Raw genomic sequence first — 16612 nt, 5'->3', positions numbered from 1 at the left:
CCTGAGCCAAAGGCAATTAACAAAGACAATTAACAGACTGAGGCATCCAGGAACCCCAACTTTTTTTTTAAATTTTATTTATTTATTTGACAGTCAGAGATGACAAGTAGGCAGAGAGGCAGGCAGAGAGAAAGGAAGGGAAGCAGGCTCCCTGCTGAGCACAAAGCCTGATGTGGGGCTCAATCCCAGGACACTGGGATTATGACCTGAGCCGAAGGCAGAAGCTTTAACCCATTTGAGCCACCCAGGTGCCCCAGGCACCCCAACTTTTTGAAGATTTTTTAAAGTAATCTCTATTCCCAGCATGGAGTTCAAACTCACAACCCTGAGATCAAGAGTCTCACACTCTACTGAGTGAGTCAGCCAAGCCCCATCCCCCCAATTTTGGATTTTAATTTCTTAATCAATTTGAAGCCATTTGAGAACTCTAAGAACCTGTGATGGCAAAGATGGGCATCCTTGTTGACGTAAGACATAAATGATCACTCGCCTTATGATCATGTAACTCCTGATGAGAGGCCTGAGTGGGCTGGACAACACTCAGGCCATTTCTCAGGCCATGGGCCAATATCAGCTTCCCTCCCAGGACCCCTGGAGCACAACATTCACACCCTCCTCTGCTTGGGAACCTCGAAGGAATCTCCAGAGTCCTTCTGGAACATGTTAATTGTCCTCTCTCTACGCTTTTCATTTTTAAAAGGATGCAACCCTAAGTTGTTTCCCTCTTATTTACTTAACAAGTGTTTTGCTTTCATTTCTTGAAAACAGCAGAGGAAAAACCCACCTAATTAAGATTAAGATTAAGATGTTCTCCATAGAGATACTGATCAACTATATAAAAAGAATCTCTCTTTTTTTTTTAAAAAAATTTATTTATTTGACAGAGAGAAATCATAAGTAGACAGAGAGGCAGCCAGAGAGAGAGAGAGAGGGAAGCAAGCTCCCCGCTGAGCAGAGAGCCCGATGCGGGACTCGATCCCAGGACCCCGAGATCATGACCCGAGCCGAAGGCAGCGGCTCAATCCACTGAGCCACCCAGATGCCCCAAGAATCTCTTTTTTTTAATAAAAAAACTCTTACCACCTGCACCACCATTTATACTAATTAGCTTTCAGTATACTGTTTTTTATACACTGGTTTCACATTATTTCATAGACAAATGCTGTTCAGAAGAATCTCCATTTATTTGTCCATAAAACATTTGGTCTGTCATATTTATGTCAAACATCTTAATCCTACTTAGGTGGGTTTTTTCCCTATTTTATTTCCAAGAAATAAAAACAAAAAACTGTACTTGTCAACAATGAGAAGAGACTGCAGTTTCCTTGCTTTTTTAGTGTTTTGAACTTTTTAGACCAGAGAAATGTAATTTTTCACATACTCAAATAGCTGTTCATTGTGCTTCTTCCCACTCCCTCAATAGTTAGGAATTCTTTCCATAACCAATGGCCAGATAGACACTCATCCATATTGCTTACGTTTTAATGTTTTTTCAACAAATTTTTTTTAAGATTTATTTATTTGACAGAAAGAGAGAGAAATTACAAGTAGGCAGAGAGGCAGGCAGAGGGAGGGGGGAAGCAGGCTCCCCGCTGAGCAGAGAGCCCAATGTGGGGCTTGATCCCAAGACCCTGAGACCATGACCTGAGCTGAAGGCAGAGGTTTAACCCACTAGCCACCCAGGGGCCCCATTTTAATGTTTTTTTTTTTATAGGCAATTATTATTACATCAAATGGTGTGATGAGACTATTTTTTTCAAATATTTAAAGAAATATCCTAGAATGATTTTGTGAATAATTATCTTTTCTTCCAGTCATTTGGGATGCCATATTTTTCACAAACTAAATTCTTTTTTTTTTTAATTTATTTATTTGATAGAGAAAGAGGGAGTAAAACCAGGGGGAACAGCAGGGGCGGAGGGAAGGGAGCCCAATGCAGGGCTTGATCTCAGGACCCGGGGATCATAACCTGAGCCCAAGGCAGATGCTTAACCACTTAACTAATGGAGCCACCCTGGTGCCCCTCACATACTATATTCTTATATATGTATCTATTCTAGGACTTTCTATTTGATTACACTGACATGTCCAACCATTTCATCAATATCATACTGTTGTAATTATTTTAGCTTTATTAGTTTTAAAAAGGGTTATACCAGGGCCATCCTCATTATTCTTTTTAAAAATTTTTAAATTTAAATCTTTTTATTTTATAAAGATTTATTCATTTGAGAAAGAGAGTGAGGGGGGAGGGGGAGAGGGAAAGAGAGAATCCTCAGGCAGACTCTCCCACTGAACACAGGGCCTTGAGCCTACCACCCTGAGATCACGAACTGAGCTGAAATCAAGAGTCAACCACTTAACTGACTGAACCACCCAGGCACCCCATTACCCCCCTTTTTTTCCCTTGATAAGGGATGTCTGGGTGGTTCAGTTGGTTAAACATCTGCCTTCAGCTTGGGTCATGATCCTGGGGTCCTGGGAACCAGCCCGGAGTCAGACTCTCTGCTCAGGAGGGAGCCTGCTTCTCCCTCTCCCTCTCCCTCTCCCTGCTATTCCCCCTGCTTGTGCTCTCTCGCTCTCTCTCTGTCAAATAAATAAATAAAATCTTTTAAAAAAATATTTTCTTGATAATTCTCACTTCAATAAACTTTGCCAAAGTCCAAATACAAGTTCCATTGGGAGTTTGAATTTGCAGTAAGAATATACCTTAATATGAGAATAACCAATGTATTCATAACAGTCTTCCCACCAAAGAACATGGTATGTTTCTCTTTCTATATTTTTAAAAAATGTTTACATCCTTCATAATATTCTACTTTCTTTCACATATGGTCCACCTATTTCTTTTCCTTGCAGATTTCCTTTTTTCTTATTTTTTCCCTTAATGAACCGATTAGGATTTATTTATCAAATTTTTAATTTTTGTTTTCCAAAGTATCATTTAGATTTTGATTTCTCTCATTTTCCTTATTCTGCCTTATGTTTGTTTTATAGTCTTTTCTTCCAACTTCATGCACTAAATATTCACCTGATCTACTTCCTTATTCAATAATAAAATCACCTAAGGCTATACATTTTACTCTTGAGTATAGCATTGACTGCACATAATTTTTAAAGAGCACACTTCTAATTTTAAATTTTCTTCTAACTAGTCTATAATGGCAGTTTTGCTTTTCTGTCTGACCCCATCTTTGCTTGGGAGATTGCATTTTTATTTCCAAAAGGCTGGACAGTTTTTTTTTTTTTTTTTTTTTTTTTTTTTTTTTTTTTTATAAACATATATTTTTATCCCCAGGGGTACAGGTCTGTGAATCACCAGGTTTACACACTTCACAGCACTCACCAAAGCACATACCCTCCCCAATGTCCGTAATCCCACCCCCTTCTCCCAAACCCCCTCCCCCCAGCAACCCTCAGTTTGTTTTGTGAGATTAAGAGTCACTTATGGTTTGTCTCCCTCCCAATTCCATCTTGTTTCATTGATTCTTCTTCTACCCACTTAAGCCCCCATGTTGCATTACCACTTCCTCATATCAGGGAGATCATATGATAGTTGTCTTTCTCTGCTTGACTTATTTCGCTAAGCATGATACGCTCTAGTTCCATCCATGTTGTCGCAAATGGCAAGATTTCATTTCTTTTGATGGCTGCATAGTATTCCATTGTGTATATATACCACATCTTCTTGAAGGCTGGACAGTTTTAATTAAGTTTTTGGTAGTTGTTAATTTCTATTTCACTATATTCTGGAAAAGTGACTTATATAGTTTCTTATTTGGGGAATTTATTGAGTTTTCTTGATAGACTGGTAGGTAGTCAATTACATTAGATTATTAAATGCATTACTAAAATTCTCCATGCCCCTATTTATTTTTTTTTTATCTTTACTTGGCCAAGGCTAAGAGGTATGAATTAAAAAGTCTCTCAGAATGAGAATTTTCTGTCAACGCTTTCTCCTTGGTAGTTCTTTCTCTTAGGACTTGATTATATACTTTTCCCTGTATCACAGAGAAAGGGCTCCTTTGCCTGTGGATTTTAGGATTGCCATTTCCTCCCAGCACACCATCCATGCCACACCTTGCCTTGTGATGAACTCAGGGCTGATAAGACACTCACATCCAACAACTCACTTGGTCCTCAAAATAACCCATTAGAGAGACAAGACAATTATTGCCATCATCACTGTCTTACAGAAATGAAAATTGAAAGTTAATGACTTGCCCAAAGTCATAATACAAACTTATCTTAACGCTTGCAGTACAGTGCCCTTGTCATCGTCCCACTCTGCATAAGTCTAGATCTGTCTCCTTGGCTGCACCAAAAGTTCTGGAAGCCTGGGCTGACCCATACCTGTCTGTCCTCCATAGCACCGACACATTGGCTATCTTCAGGCAACAGTGACTGCCCACCCACTTGCTGCCTGGCTGCTGTCCCTTCTGCCACTTGCCTTTCCTGTTTATGCTCTGAGTGATATCCTACTGGGGATTTGGGGCCCTGGGGCTGAGAAAGGTAAAACTAACAGACATAGAAAGAGATTTACCGACGTGCAGCGAACAACTGTGATTGAAAGAGAGTCTTCAGCTTCCCTGAAAAAAAAAAAAGAATAAAAATAAAACCATTTCATGACTGTAGATGATGATGATGATGATAATAATAATAATAATAATGTGTGTGTGTGTATGTCAGGGTCAAAAAGACTGGCAGAATTACAAAGCAGCCTAATTTGCTTCAGCTTCTTTGGCTCAGCAACATTGAGAAAGATGAGAGGGAAGCAAGGGTCCGCAGAGGAGCTGAAGCGGTCTCAGAGAGCCCACCCCCGACCGCGAGGGACTCTTCAGACACCTGCCTCTACCATCTAGTCTATACCTACAGCCACTTAGTTAAGTCACTTAGATTTAATTTAGTCTTTATGATGGGGAACTCATGCAGTTGGTATGACCACTAGGCTAGATTTATGTCCAAAAAAAAATTTTATGGGAAAACAGCAATAACACAGAAAACTTAGTTTGCTATTCAGCCAACTTAGACTAAACATTTCACTAAATTGAATAAATGAATGTGGATCACATCTATCAGCTAAAAGCCAGCCAGCTTGTGGTGTTGGGGCACACAAAATCAGTGCGATGAGTCGAATCATACATCAAGATACCAGACGTTTCTGTCTTGTCATCATCTCTTATATATTCTCAAAGTGAGAAAAGTCAACTAGACGCTGGCCCAACTTCCATTTTGTATTAGAGAACAGAACTGAAAAATCAATCCATCTTTCTTTTTCCTTTGCCACTGCTACATAGAAAAGCTGTTTGCAAATAATTTCATTTGACTTCTTGCAATATGAACATTTAGGACAACTGCTGCTGGTATGTTGCTTCCTCAAATGGGTAAAATCAACTTGCGGTTTCTAAGTGTCTAGGGATTGTCTCTTTTCCATTTTATACAAGAACAGGCCTTTCCCAAGACAATCCACAACAAACCAAGGTCCAAGTGCTCTCAAAAGGACATTCAGGTCTCCCAGATATCTGGAGGGAGTAGAGAGGTGCTGTTATGCCATGTTTTCCTTGATTTTTTCTCTTTATATGTGGCAATGGCCCTGGGAAATAAGCTTTAAAAAAAAAAATGGGATTCCTGCAGTGTATGACAGAGAGCACAGATTTATGGCACCCATCAAGTCACAGCCCTGCTGAGGAGTCCTCAATGCCTCCTTATTCTACCCAGAGACTGACACCTGAACTTGCTGTGTCAGCACTCCAGACCCTTCACCACGTGGGCCTCACTTCCCAGAACTTTCCTCTAGTAGGCACCTGGTGCCTCAGGCCAACTGACCCCACCTGGTAATTCCTGCTTATCACTTCTATGCTTGGATCACCCTTCACCTCCACTCTTGTGGGCCAAATTCTACCCAGCACTAAAGGTACAGCTGAAATCCTTCTGGACTCCTCTGTTTTGTCAAACCCAGTTTCCCCAAAGGCTGGAGGAATCTGTAGCCATTACAGCCCCTTTCCTCTGCTGCTCTTGAGGCAGTGTCTGCCCTCAGCCTACACAGGTGCACCCAAGAGTCCGAGTCCATACTCTCAGTCTGTGGCGTGAGGGGAGTGCCGTCCCTTGGCCCCACAGGGCTCCTTGCTCAGGTGCTCAGGAAACAGGCCCGGTTCAATGTTACCTGCACACCGACATTCTGGCCTACAGCTTTAAACTGAGAATAATTTTGCTTGTTAGTCAGAGTTTGATTTAGCCTGGCAGAAATATTAGCTTCACTGAAAATCTAAACTTAATTTGCGAGCACTGATCATCTTTGAGAGAAAATCACCTGATAATTGAGAAACCAAACATCATGATTTCTATCACCATGCTTCATTTTGTAGAAACAAAATCATCAAATCCCGTCGGGGGGCTGTCCCACCCACACAACTTATCCTCTGGCAATCTGGAAGCAATATCAGGCTTGGTTGAAAGGACACTATTTTCTACACTTTGATGGATTCTCTGTAAACCGTAACCTGTGTCTGTGTGTCTCTCCACAGAAAGACTGTGTGCCTCCTGAAGGCAGAGACCGTATCCTGCCTTTTCATTTTGTCTCACTCTAACTTTGTCCCTCTTACTCATCATTCAGTATGTGTTGTCCACAATAGGCCCCCAGAAATGAAAACCACCCAATACCACTCACAAAAAAAAGGCATAATAAGTATCTTTAAGTTGGCTTTCGTGTAACTCTATTTCTCATGTCTCTTAATTTAAAGTCATCAAAAGAGTGTTGAATGACCAACTGAAAAATGGCGGAGGCTGTAGGGACCTACGAGATGTCTGTCAGCCCTCTTCACGCCTATCACTGACCTTCTTCTGTCTTAAAACCAGGGTGAGCAATCACTGACTCGTTCAACTGAGCACTCACTGTGTGCTGGCTCTGAGGGAGATCACGGTCTAGACAGAAAGTGAGGCGTCGACACAAGTCACGATGCCACTGGACAGAAGGTGACCTCTGCCATATCAGTGAAACTACAATATACCAACCAGGCATTTAAGAAGAGCTATCAGAAGGGTTCAAGAAGAACTGACAGATTTAGCATCACTTTAGTCCAATCTTTGGCATACACTACAACAACCCTGGAAATCCTCACTAGAGCCTGTGTATTATTCTTAACCCCACCGCCTGCTGTGCCTCGTGCAGTGCCTAGCATAGCAGGGGGCTGTCCCCCACTCCATCCCTTCTCTGGACAGATGACACACAGTGACGGAGACCAAATTCTTAAACAAGGCTGCTGCCTCCACTTCAAGGAGAAGAGGACCCTACTAGAGCCCTGGGGGAGATCAATTATGTCATTCCTGTCACCTGTCTTTCCGCTGTGATCATCTGTGTGACTCTGCGGGTAACGGAGGCAATTTAGTACCTCAGTATATTGACTGCTCGTTCACAGGAAAGGCTTTCGGCAGGCTCGTTGTTCATTTGGAGGATCTGATCACCGGGGAAAAGCTTGCCATGAGCAGAGCCTCCTGTTGGACAGAGAAGAAGTAATTGGTGTTCACGCCAGGAGGGCCCAGGCCCTTTGTGTCACTGTGGTATAACCGAATGGGTGGTTGCTCCAGTGCCCTGGGCACCAGCTCACCCCCCTTCCTGCCCCCCCACCCAGCTTTGGGCTCACAGGGATCTATTTTCCTGTTTATAAAACGTGAATAATGTATCTATCATCCATCACCTTCAAGGGATAGTAGGAGACTGTCTTGAAAAAGAAAACTAGCAGAAACCCCCAGAATCAACAGAGCTAGCCATTTATTGCATTCATCTCTAAAGAACTCTGGGTGTGTGTATGTGTGTGTGTGTGTGTGTGTGTGTATAAACTGAAATTGGTAGATTTTAACTAAGTCCAGATCTAACATCAATACACAGCTAATGTATGGAAACAAATACTAGACATTTCCAGCCTGCTCTTCTTCGCCTTGATAGAGCCTATATCTTACAAAGACTCAAGTGAAAACAAATCAATAATTTCTATTACTCTCTGGCCAGCAACTCTCCCCAGCTCAGAGCATGCAGTGTTTCAGGGAAGAGGGCCAGCTGATTCAAATACTGTCACTACCCCGAGACTGGCTAGGGAGCCACGGGTGGGCAAAGCCCTGCTCCAGGCCAGCAGGAACCTGGGGTTCCGATCAGCAGGTGAACTTGGGCCCCACCCCCCACCCCCAGCACCAAAGAAAGGTACAAAGCTCCAGCCAGAATTAGGTCAAAATTAGACATGCCCTTTCTAACTCCCTGGGGTAGCATTTTTTGAAATTATGTTCTAGGACAGAGAGATGGGAAGAGATCCGGGGCTATTTCTCCCCCTCCTGAAAAACCAAACTCCTTTCTTGCTTCCCAGTCCACCCCTACCTGCTGTGACAGCCACCACCGTGAGGGGAAGGCTCTCAGAAATGTGAAATCCGTAGTCCTGGAGGAGGGCATCTTTGTCTATTTTTACTGTGTGTTTCACAGGCGTGAGGGTCTGGATTGGGATCCCGGGGGTCCCATCAGCTGCAGCAACTTTAGCCCTGGAAAAGAAGGAGTATTATAAAAAGAGAGAGAGAGAGAGAGAGAGAGAGAAAGGACTGTAGGTAGTGGTCAAAACTGGGACAGCCCTAGGCATCCTGGAGGAGGGAGATGCAGCACGGAGAACACCCCCAACATTCCTCTTGACAGAGCTAAGTAAGGCACAGACACCGGTGCATGGAACATCCGGTTGAACACCGCACCAGTCTCTAGAACAGAAGTCGTGAAGTGCTCTGGGCACTCAGAGAAGGGGGGAGAGCAGTTCTAACTTTGAGGGGCGTGGGATAAAGAATCAGGAAAGCATTTGCTGCCTGGAAGACCGGACATTCGAGCTGCACCTTGAGAGATGTCGAGGGTATATCTATGCATTCCAGGTCCTGGCACAGAAGACATTCAGTAGCTGCAGCAGAGTGGATGGATGCAGGGATGCGGGGATGCAGGGGGGCGGGGCCGGGGTTGCAGGGGGGCGGGGCCGGGGATGCAGGGAGGCGGGGATGGGGTGGAGAGAGGGCGTGGGGGTGTGATGCAGAGACTCAAGGAAGCAGGGATGCAGGTACACGTGGCCAGGCATCAGGCAGGAGGCAGTGCATCAGTAGAAGTACAGAAGAGGAAAAACAGGGACTGTGAACAGGAAGGAGGTATTGTTCCGTTTGGGTGTCTGAGGCTGACTAATTCCACAGATGGATAGTTCCTTTGGTGATTTTGTTTTTTCTTTTGTGCTTTCGGATGAATTCCACTTCCCTTTCAACTAGGTAACTGTGAGGATTCCAACAGGAAATCCCAGAGAGTGAAGATTCCCCCTAGAGTGATCTTTAAAAACATATATGTTCTCTATAAATCTAAGAGCAGGTAAGTTGAAAGTTTGTATTTTCTTTCTTTCAAAACCACAAGTCGGGAGCTATTTCTCATTTGTCTGTGGCAAATGACTTTTCCCCCCTGCGAGTGGTCCTTTCTGAGAAGGGTCAAATGGGGATGAGATGAGGCATTTACTGTCATAATAAACGACAGAATGTGGAGGAGTAACAGCTCCCCAGGGGCTCTGCCGTTAAGCCCTATCATTTATTCTCATCCATTTACCAAACACTGTCAGGAACTCTGCTTAATGCAACAGGACCTCACTTATCTGAAAATCACATGTCAGTGATAATGGATCTCAAATTTTAACAAGGATCGGGGAACCCAAAAACTGCTTCAGGGAGCCAAAATGTATGAGACAAACCCAAGTACAAGACCTCATGCCCATTATCCATCAAGGAGCGCCTCATACCCCAGCTTAGAGTTGATTTAAACTGTCTGACCGGATGATGACCTGACCCAGCCGGCTTAGAGACAAAGAGAGGATTTCTCCTACACAAGCACAGGGGTCACACAGAGAAGCATCTGCAGAGGGATCTAATGAGAGGGAAGAAACCGAAAACTGAACATGTAGAGTGAATAAAGCCAGTAGGCATCCCTGATTAAAAAACAACACAAAACAAAACCTTAAAGCTACGAAAGGGCCTTTCTAAATAATAATATAGTATACTGGGTACCAAAAATCACATTTATGTTCTTTTTACAAAGAGCAACAGGAAGGATACTCTAGACATTTCTAGAATTTAAATGGGGGGGGGGGGCAAAATGCACATGATAGTTATCAGAGAAGGAAAAACAGTAAGAGGCATAATAAACACAGGAAATGGAGAAGTCCCACTTGTTTTTAAACAGACGATGACAGTACACTAGAAAATGATCAATAAAGAGGATTGCTGGCGTAAAAAAGATTAGCAGTTACAGGATAAAAGCACCAAACAGCCTCAAAAAGCCATCACTAACTCATTGAAATAGATTAGTTGAATGTGTATTAGGAGCCAGGCTCCATACCTAAACAAATACATACCAAAAACACAAGCAACAATGAAAACACAGATAAACTGACTTCATCACAATTAAAAACTTTTGTGCTCCAAAGGGTGCAATTAAGGGACAGGCTGGGTGGCTCAGTCGTTTGAGCATCTCACTCTTGTTTCGGCTCAGGTCATGATCTCAGGGTCACGAGATCAAGTCCCCACACCCATCTCTTCACTTAGCTTAGCGAAAGTCTGCTTGAGATTGTCTCTTTCCCTTTCCTTTTGCCCCACTCCCGGCTCATGCTCACATGTGTTCTTACTCTATCTCAAGTAAATTAAATAAATCTTAAAAAAAAAAAAAAGGACATAATAAAGAAAGTGAAAAAAATCCACAGAATGAGAGAAAACATTTGCAAATCATATATTTGATAGGGACCTTACAGTTAGACTATATAAAGAATTCTTAGAACACAAAAGAAGAGTGAATCAATTAAAAAGTGAGCAAACGATTTATGTGGACATTTCTCCAAAGAAGACATACCAACAACCGTGAGAAGAATGGCAAATCAAAACTGCAATGCGATACCACTTTATACCCACTAGGATGCCCATAATCAGAAAGACAGGTCAAGTGTTGACGAAGATGTGGAGAAAATGGAACCCTGACATCGTCTAGCAGTTCCTCAAAAGACTAAACGTTGAACACCATATGACCCAGCGATGCCACTCCTTTGTATATCCCTAAGAGAAATGAAAACATATGTCCACACAAACTCGCACACAAATGTTCATAGCAACAATATTGATAATAGCCCCAAAGTGGAAACAGCTCAAATGTACATCAACTGATGAAATGACCAAGAAAATATTCCACGGCAGAATATTATTTGGCAACAAAAAGGAATGGAATGCAAATACATGCTATAACTGGGATCCACTTGGGACACATTCTAATACGTGAAAGAAGCCAAACACAGAAAAGCATACACTGTGTGACTTCACTTACGGAATATGTTCAGAATAGGCAAATCTATAGAGACAAGTAGTGGTTGCCGGCTGAGAGAAGGAGAATTCTGGGAGGGAATGGGGAGCGATTGCCAATATATGAGGTTTCTTTTTAAGGTGAAAAAAAATCTTCCAAAATGGATTGCGGTAATGGTTTACATCTCTGTGTATGCACCAAAAAACAATGAATTGTATGCTTTAAGTGGGTGAATTGTATGGTAAGAACATTGTAGCCCAATAAAGCTGTTAAAATAAGGTAAATCAGTTTATTTTTTAAAAATATTCTATTTATTTATTTGAGAGAAAGAAAGAGACCACGAGGGGGGGGGGGGCAAAGGGAAAGAGAGAGACAATCAGACTCCCTGCTGAGTGCAGAGCCAGACACTGAGTTTGACCTAGGACCCCGAGATCGTGACCAGAGCAGAAGTCCAAAGCTTAACCAACTGAGCCACCTAGGCACCCCAAGGTAAGTCAGTTAAAAAAAATAAGATTCTATGGGGCACCTGGGTGGCTCCATGGGTTAAAGCCTCTGCCTTGGGCTTAGGTCATGATCCTAGAGTCTTGGAATCCAGCCCTGCAATGGGCTCTCTGCTCAGCAGGGAACCTGCTTCCCCCACCCTCTGCCTGCCTCTCTGCCTATTTGTGATCTCTCTTTCTCTCTCTGTCAAATAAATAAATTAAATCTTTTTTAAAAAGTTAAAAAAGATTCTGGGGGGAAACTGGTTACAATACAAATATATGAAAAATGGGCATAAGTATATAAAGTAAAATACCCAAATTTCACATGCTCAAAGCAAGTGAAATGACAACTTACACATAAAGAAATAAAGTCAGTAAATAACATGGAAAATGTATAACCTTATTAATTAAAGCACAATCGAAAGAGTTACAGAGTACTATTACATGTCAACTAAAGCACCAAATATAAATAAAAATAATAAAGCCCAACATATGTGGCCTTGGGATTTAAAGCTGACCATATAAATTAGCTATTCAACCTCTCTAGAAAATAATTAGGGAAATTGTAACATGAATGTAAAATTTGGTAATTTTCTTCAACCTTCTGTTACCATTTTGACTGCCATTCCTCAAAGTAATAACCTCAAAAAGAATTATTATTTGTATTAGAACATGAGTTCCTAAAAGACAAGGGTAGTATCTATTTATTCTGTGTTCCCCAGGCCTAGTAAAGTCCCAGAATAGAGTGCTTCTTAAATATTCAAATATATTTATCATAACTACATTTAGAATAGTGGAAAAATACAAAGTAACTCAACAGAGGATAAACCAAGCATAACAAAGAATTACTCCAAGACTCTTCATCAGTGAAGTATCACAAGCCTCAGAACTTTAGACAGACATGGAAACACAGCTTAGAACATACCCTTTCAGGGCAGGGCATCCTCTAAACTATAGTTCAGATCCTCTTCCTACGGGAGAGCTTGAATTATTCTAGACCTAAATTCTCTGAGTGCTGAGGAAAGATCTTTTGCCCACAGGAAGCATTTGTGCTTACTAGGTAAATATGTGAGCAAAATACTGTACACAGAAAGCAGTACTTGAAATGACTGGCAACGATAAAAATGTATACATAACCATTAATAAATAGTAGACAACTTGAATGTAAGTAATAGAATTCAATATTTGTCATTTTCCTTTGTTTGCTTAATTGGCAATACAGCTCAGCCCTATGACTAACTAGAACGCATCTTCTCCACGTCCCAGAGCTCAGTAAATGGTATCATGAAGACTCTTGGAAATCATTCTCGACTTTATCCTGCTCTTATCCCTACCATCTGATCAGTCACAACACCAAAAGATCTCTAAGGTTGTCCATTTCTGTCTCCTCAGTCACCCTTCCATTTCAGGCCATAGATTTCTCCAGTAGTCTCCAAACTGGTCTCTTCACTTTTCACTTTTGTCTCTCCCAAAAACCTCTCCATCCAGTACCCAGACTGATTTCACAAATGTAACCCTGATCGGATATCTCCCTTGACTGGACTGCCTCATCCAACATCCTTGATATGGCTTAATACAGCTCTGGCCCACCACTCTAACCTCAACAACCAAGTCATTCATTCTCCTGATATTCTTGTTCTAGCCAGATTAGTCTCCTTTGAGTTCCTCAGATACACTGGCCTTTGCACAAGCTCTTCCCTTTACCTAGAATCCTCCCCTGAGCGCCATAACCCCTTACAGCACACACTCTCCAGAAATTTACCCAACATGCTCAACCCCTACTCTATCTTCTGCTTTGGGCAGAACTATCTCCTTCGGTTGAATGCACCCACAGAACATGCACATCTCTTTTAGAAATATACATAATATTTGCAATGACCAATGTGAAGTCTCTTGTCCTCTCTAGACTACAATTTGTGAGGCAAAAACCATGTCTTTTTTTGTCCCATGTGCCAAAGTCAAAGCTAGGCATAGAATAAGGCTTACTAACATATGACCAATAAAAGAAAAGCAAACCATACCACAGGGTTAAAACAGAATCCATTTGGATGCTTTTCAAATGGGTAGTCTTCAGTTATCTGATTTTTTTCCCTTGAGAAGGGTGCGTTCCTCAACAATGGTAGACAAACAAGGCCCCACTGTGTTGACTTATCCCTGCATGGTGTCAGTGGCTTTGGTCCAAAGTCTGCGTTTGACATTTTTCCCGAAGGCCACGTTTCAGCTTTTGTTTGGAAAGGGATTGCTTGAGAACATGACCAAACTGTGGCTTCTCCTCACAAAGACTGTTTAATATTGGACAGGGAGCTGAAGGAAATGCTCTCTGCAGCTAAATTTCCTCCTCTGAGGCATCTTACAAATAGCAGATTGAGCACTGATAATCCAGAAACTTATTTCTGATTCCCTTTGTAATGGCTTCAAACCACACATCTGGGGTCATTCTGATGCTTTCACATTGGGACAGCAGAAGACCCGCGGCTCCGCTGTGGAATGGATCTAGCCCACAGCAAGACTAGGGGAAAACAACAACATGTTACTTTCATCATGAAAGTAGCTTCATGGACACAAATTCTGTATTTTATGGGTCATTCATTCATACCAAATTGACCAACACTGGAAAAGGAAAAAAATACCACATGGAAATAGCTTGTGCCTCTGATATTCTCTGGCTTTTTATCTATTCTCTGGTATATCAGAAAATATATTTTACTTCTATCCTGTAACAACAAAGAATTCACCTCCGAGTTCCAGCAGGATGTGGAGAAACTATTTTGAATCTATGTTTAACACTGTATTAGACGTTGAGCTTGAATGAGTTCAAAAGCTAAAGTGTGGTTTAAGCTGGATTTTTAATCTAAGGTTGATTCAAAGAAAGCAGAAATAGAGGGAGGAGTCCCCCCCCCCCCCAGAAAGAAAGGTAGCACGGAGTTGTAATCATAGGACTTTGCTTATGACAGTTTCCAGGGACCATCCAATGAAGGACTGGGAGTATATGCTATAGGGCCAAGGCCTACCATTGAGAGAAGCAATTATTCTATTATTACTTCAAAAAGGAGATTCAGAAGATGAGGGCAGCTCTGAAAGTGCAGTGCCAGGGCCTTCCAGCCTGTTCTCGACCTTCCCCCTTTTGCCCATAGGTCAAGAAGCAAAAGTTGACACCTGAAGTGGCCTTTCTACATCATTAGGAATATTAGAAAGGCCAAGGAAGGCCATGTCTATAATGGGTAAATAGTCCTCTCATGGTTGTAGTGAAGAAGTACATTTGGAAAACACGCAAAACCAACAAGGAGGGCTCCTGACACGAAGACAGCACAATGCGGGTGCACAGGCACACAGGTAGGTGTGTCCATGTGTGCCTGTGTGGATGTGTGTGCGCATGTGCGTGTGTAACACGTGCGTGTGTGTTCATTAGTATTAAGATTCAAGGTAAGTTGAAAGAAATCTTTTTAAGTCCTGAGGATAAAACCCAGCACCAAGCACCAAGCTGTGTCAGGCCCTTCATGTTTCTTTAATCTGGTTCTATAAAATGAATACTTCTAGAAGAAGCATAAGAGAATTCAGTAAATCTTATGCTGGGTTGTTTCAATAATACAGTAACAGTGTTCTAAAGTTTATGTGCAGGAATTGTAGGCAAGAGTAAAAAAAAATGGAAAATTTAACACAAGGGTGTGAAAATAAGCAGATCAATGCTACTGAATAGTTAGTGTTAGAAAGAGATCCAATTTCCAGCTCACAGAAAGAGAAATTTCACAGATGATAAAAAGAAGGGGCCATAAATCATCAAAGAAAGGAAAGCTCACTCACAGTCAATGGTGAGGCAAATAACTACTTACTGTTTGGGGAAAAATCAAGTTAGATCTTTATTTCATAGCCTAAAATAAACTCTAAATTAAAGAATTAAAGATGTTTAAGCTATTAAATTAAATAGGTAATTAACTGAATTAATGATGGGCTGAGGATTATCTAAGCTTAGAAGCAATCAAATTGTTAAGAGAATACCATTTAACTACATAAAAGCTGAAAATTTTGTAGGAGGAAAAAATGGCATAATTAAGTTGAAAAGTATGCTATCTCTTTTGGATACAAGATGATTTTTATTATGAAAAATATTATACTATATATATGTACACATGGGTATATGTCAATAAATAGAACATTACTTGGGCACCTGGGTGGCTCAGTGGGTTAAAGCTGCCTTCGGCTCAGGTCATGATCTCGGGGTCCTGATATAGAGCCCTGCATTGGGCTCTCTGTTCAGCAGGGAGCCTGCTTCCCTCTCTCTCTCTGCCTGCTGCTCTGCCTACTTGTGATCTCTGTCAAATAAATAAATAAAATCTTAAAAAAAATAAAGAACATTACAGCCTCCCAGATACTTTCTGTGTTCCTTTCCCACTCACTAAGTCTGTCTTCCTTTCTAACTTAAGAGTAATATTAAATATGTATCAGTAAACTGTAATATATGATATAAAACATATGTGTGCACTTAAAAAGGAATTATAAAACATACACTTGTATAAACACTACCTAACTTAAAGCAGAGAACATTTCATGTTACTTATTTTAGGATGTCCCTTCTCAAGTACATCCCCCATTCTTCCAAACCTTAGTCTTTCTCATGTCATCATGTCTATAGCTATACAAAGTGACTAAAAAGATGATAATTTAGTTCAAAGCAAAATGGTTAAAAGATGTAATATTCTTGTGTTGTACCTCTAATTAAGTAGATTGTATTGCTTATACAGAATTTCAAAACATGTCACAGTGACCATTTGTGGGGTTAGTTATTTTTTTCTCTCTTTTT

General features: G+C 41.4%; 1 protein-coding gene across 3 annotated transcripts in view; it reads right to left on the bottom strand.

Annotated features, from left to right (window-relative positions):
- Positions 1-16612, bottom strand: part of FRMPD1 (FERM and PDZ domain containing 1) — a 92560-nt gene that overhangs the window by 28285 nt on the left and 47663 nt on the right. For all 3 annotated transcript variants that reach the window (XM_082694814.1, XM_082694813.1, XM_082694815.1), the window contains 3 exons: positions 8366-8523; positions 7389-7491; positions 4544-4589 (listed from right to left, as the gene is read on the bottom strand). In XM_082694814.1, coding sequence (XP_082550940.1) covers positions 4544-4589; positions 7389-7491; positions 8366-8523 — 307 coding nt within the window. The remainder of the gene's footprint in view (positions 1-4543; positions 4590-7388; positions 7492-8365; positions 8524-16612) is intronic.

The sequence above is a fragment of the Mustela nivalis genome (assembly GCF_964662115.1).
Source record: "Mustela nivalis genome assembly, chromosome: 13".
NCBI lineage: Eukaryota > Metazoa > Chordata > Mammalia > Carnivora > Mustelidae > Mustela > Mustela nivalis.
Note: the sequence above shows the minus strand (reverse complement) of the source record. Positions and strands in the feature narration are given on the sequence as shown.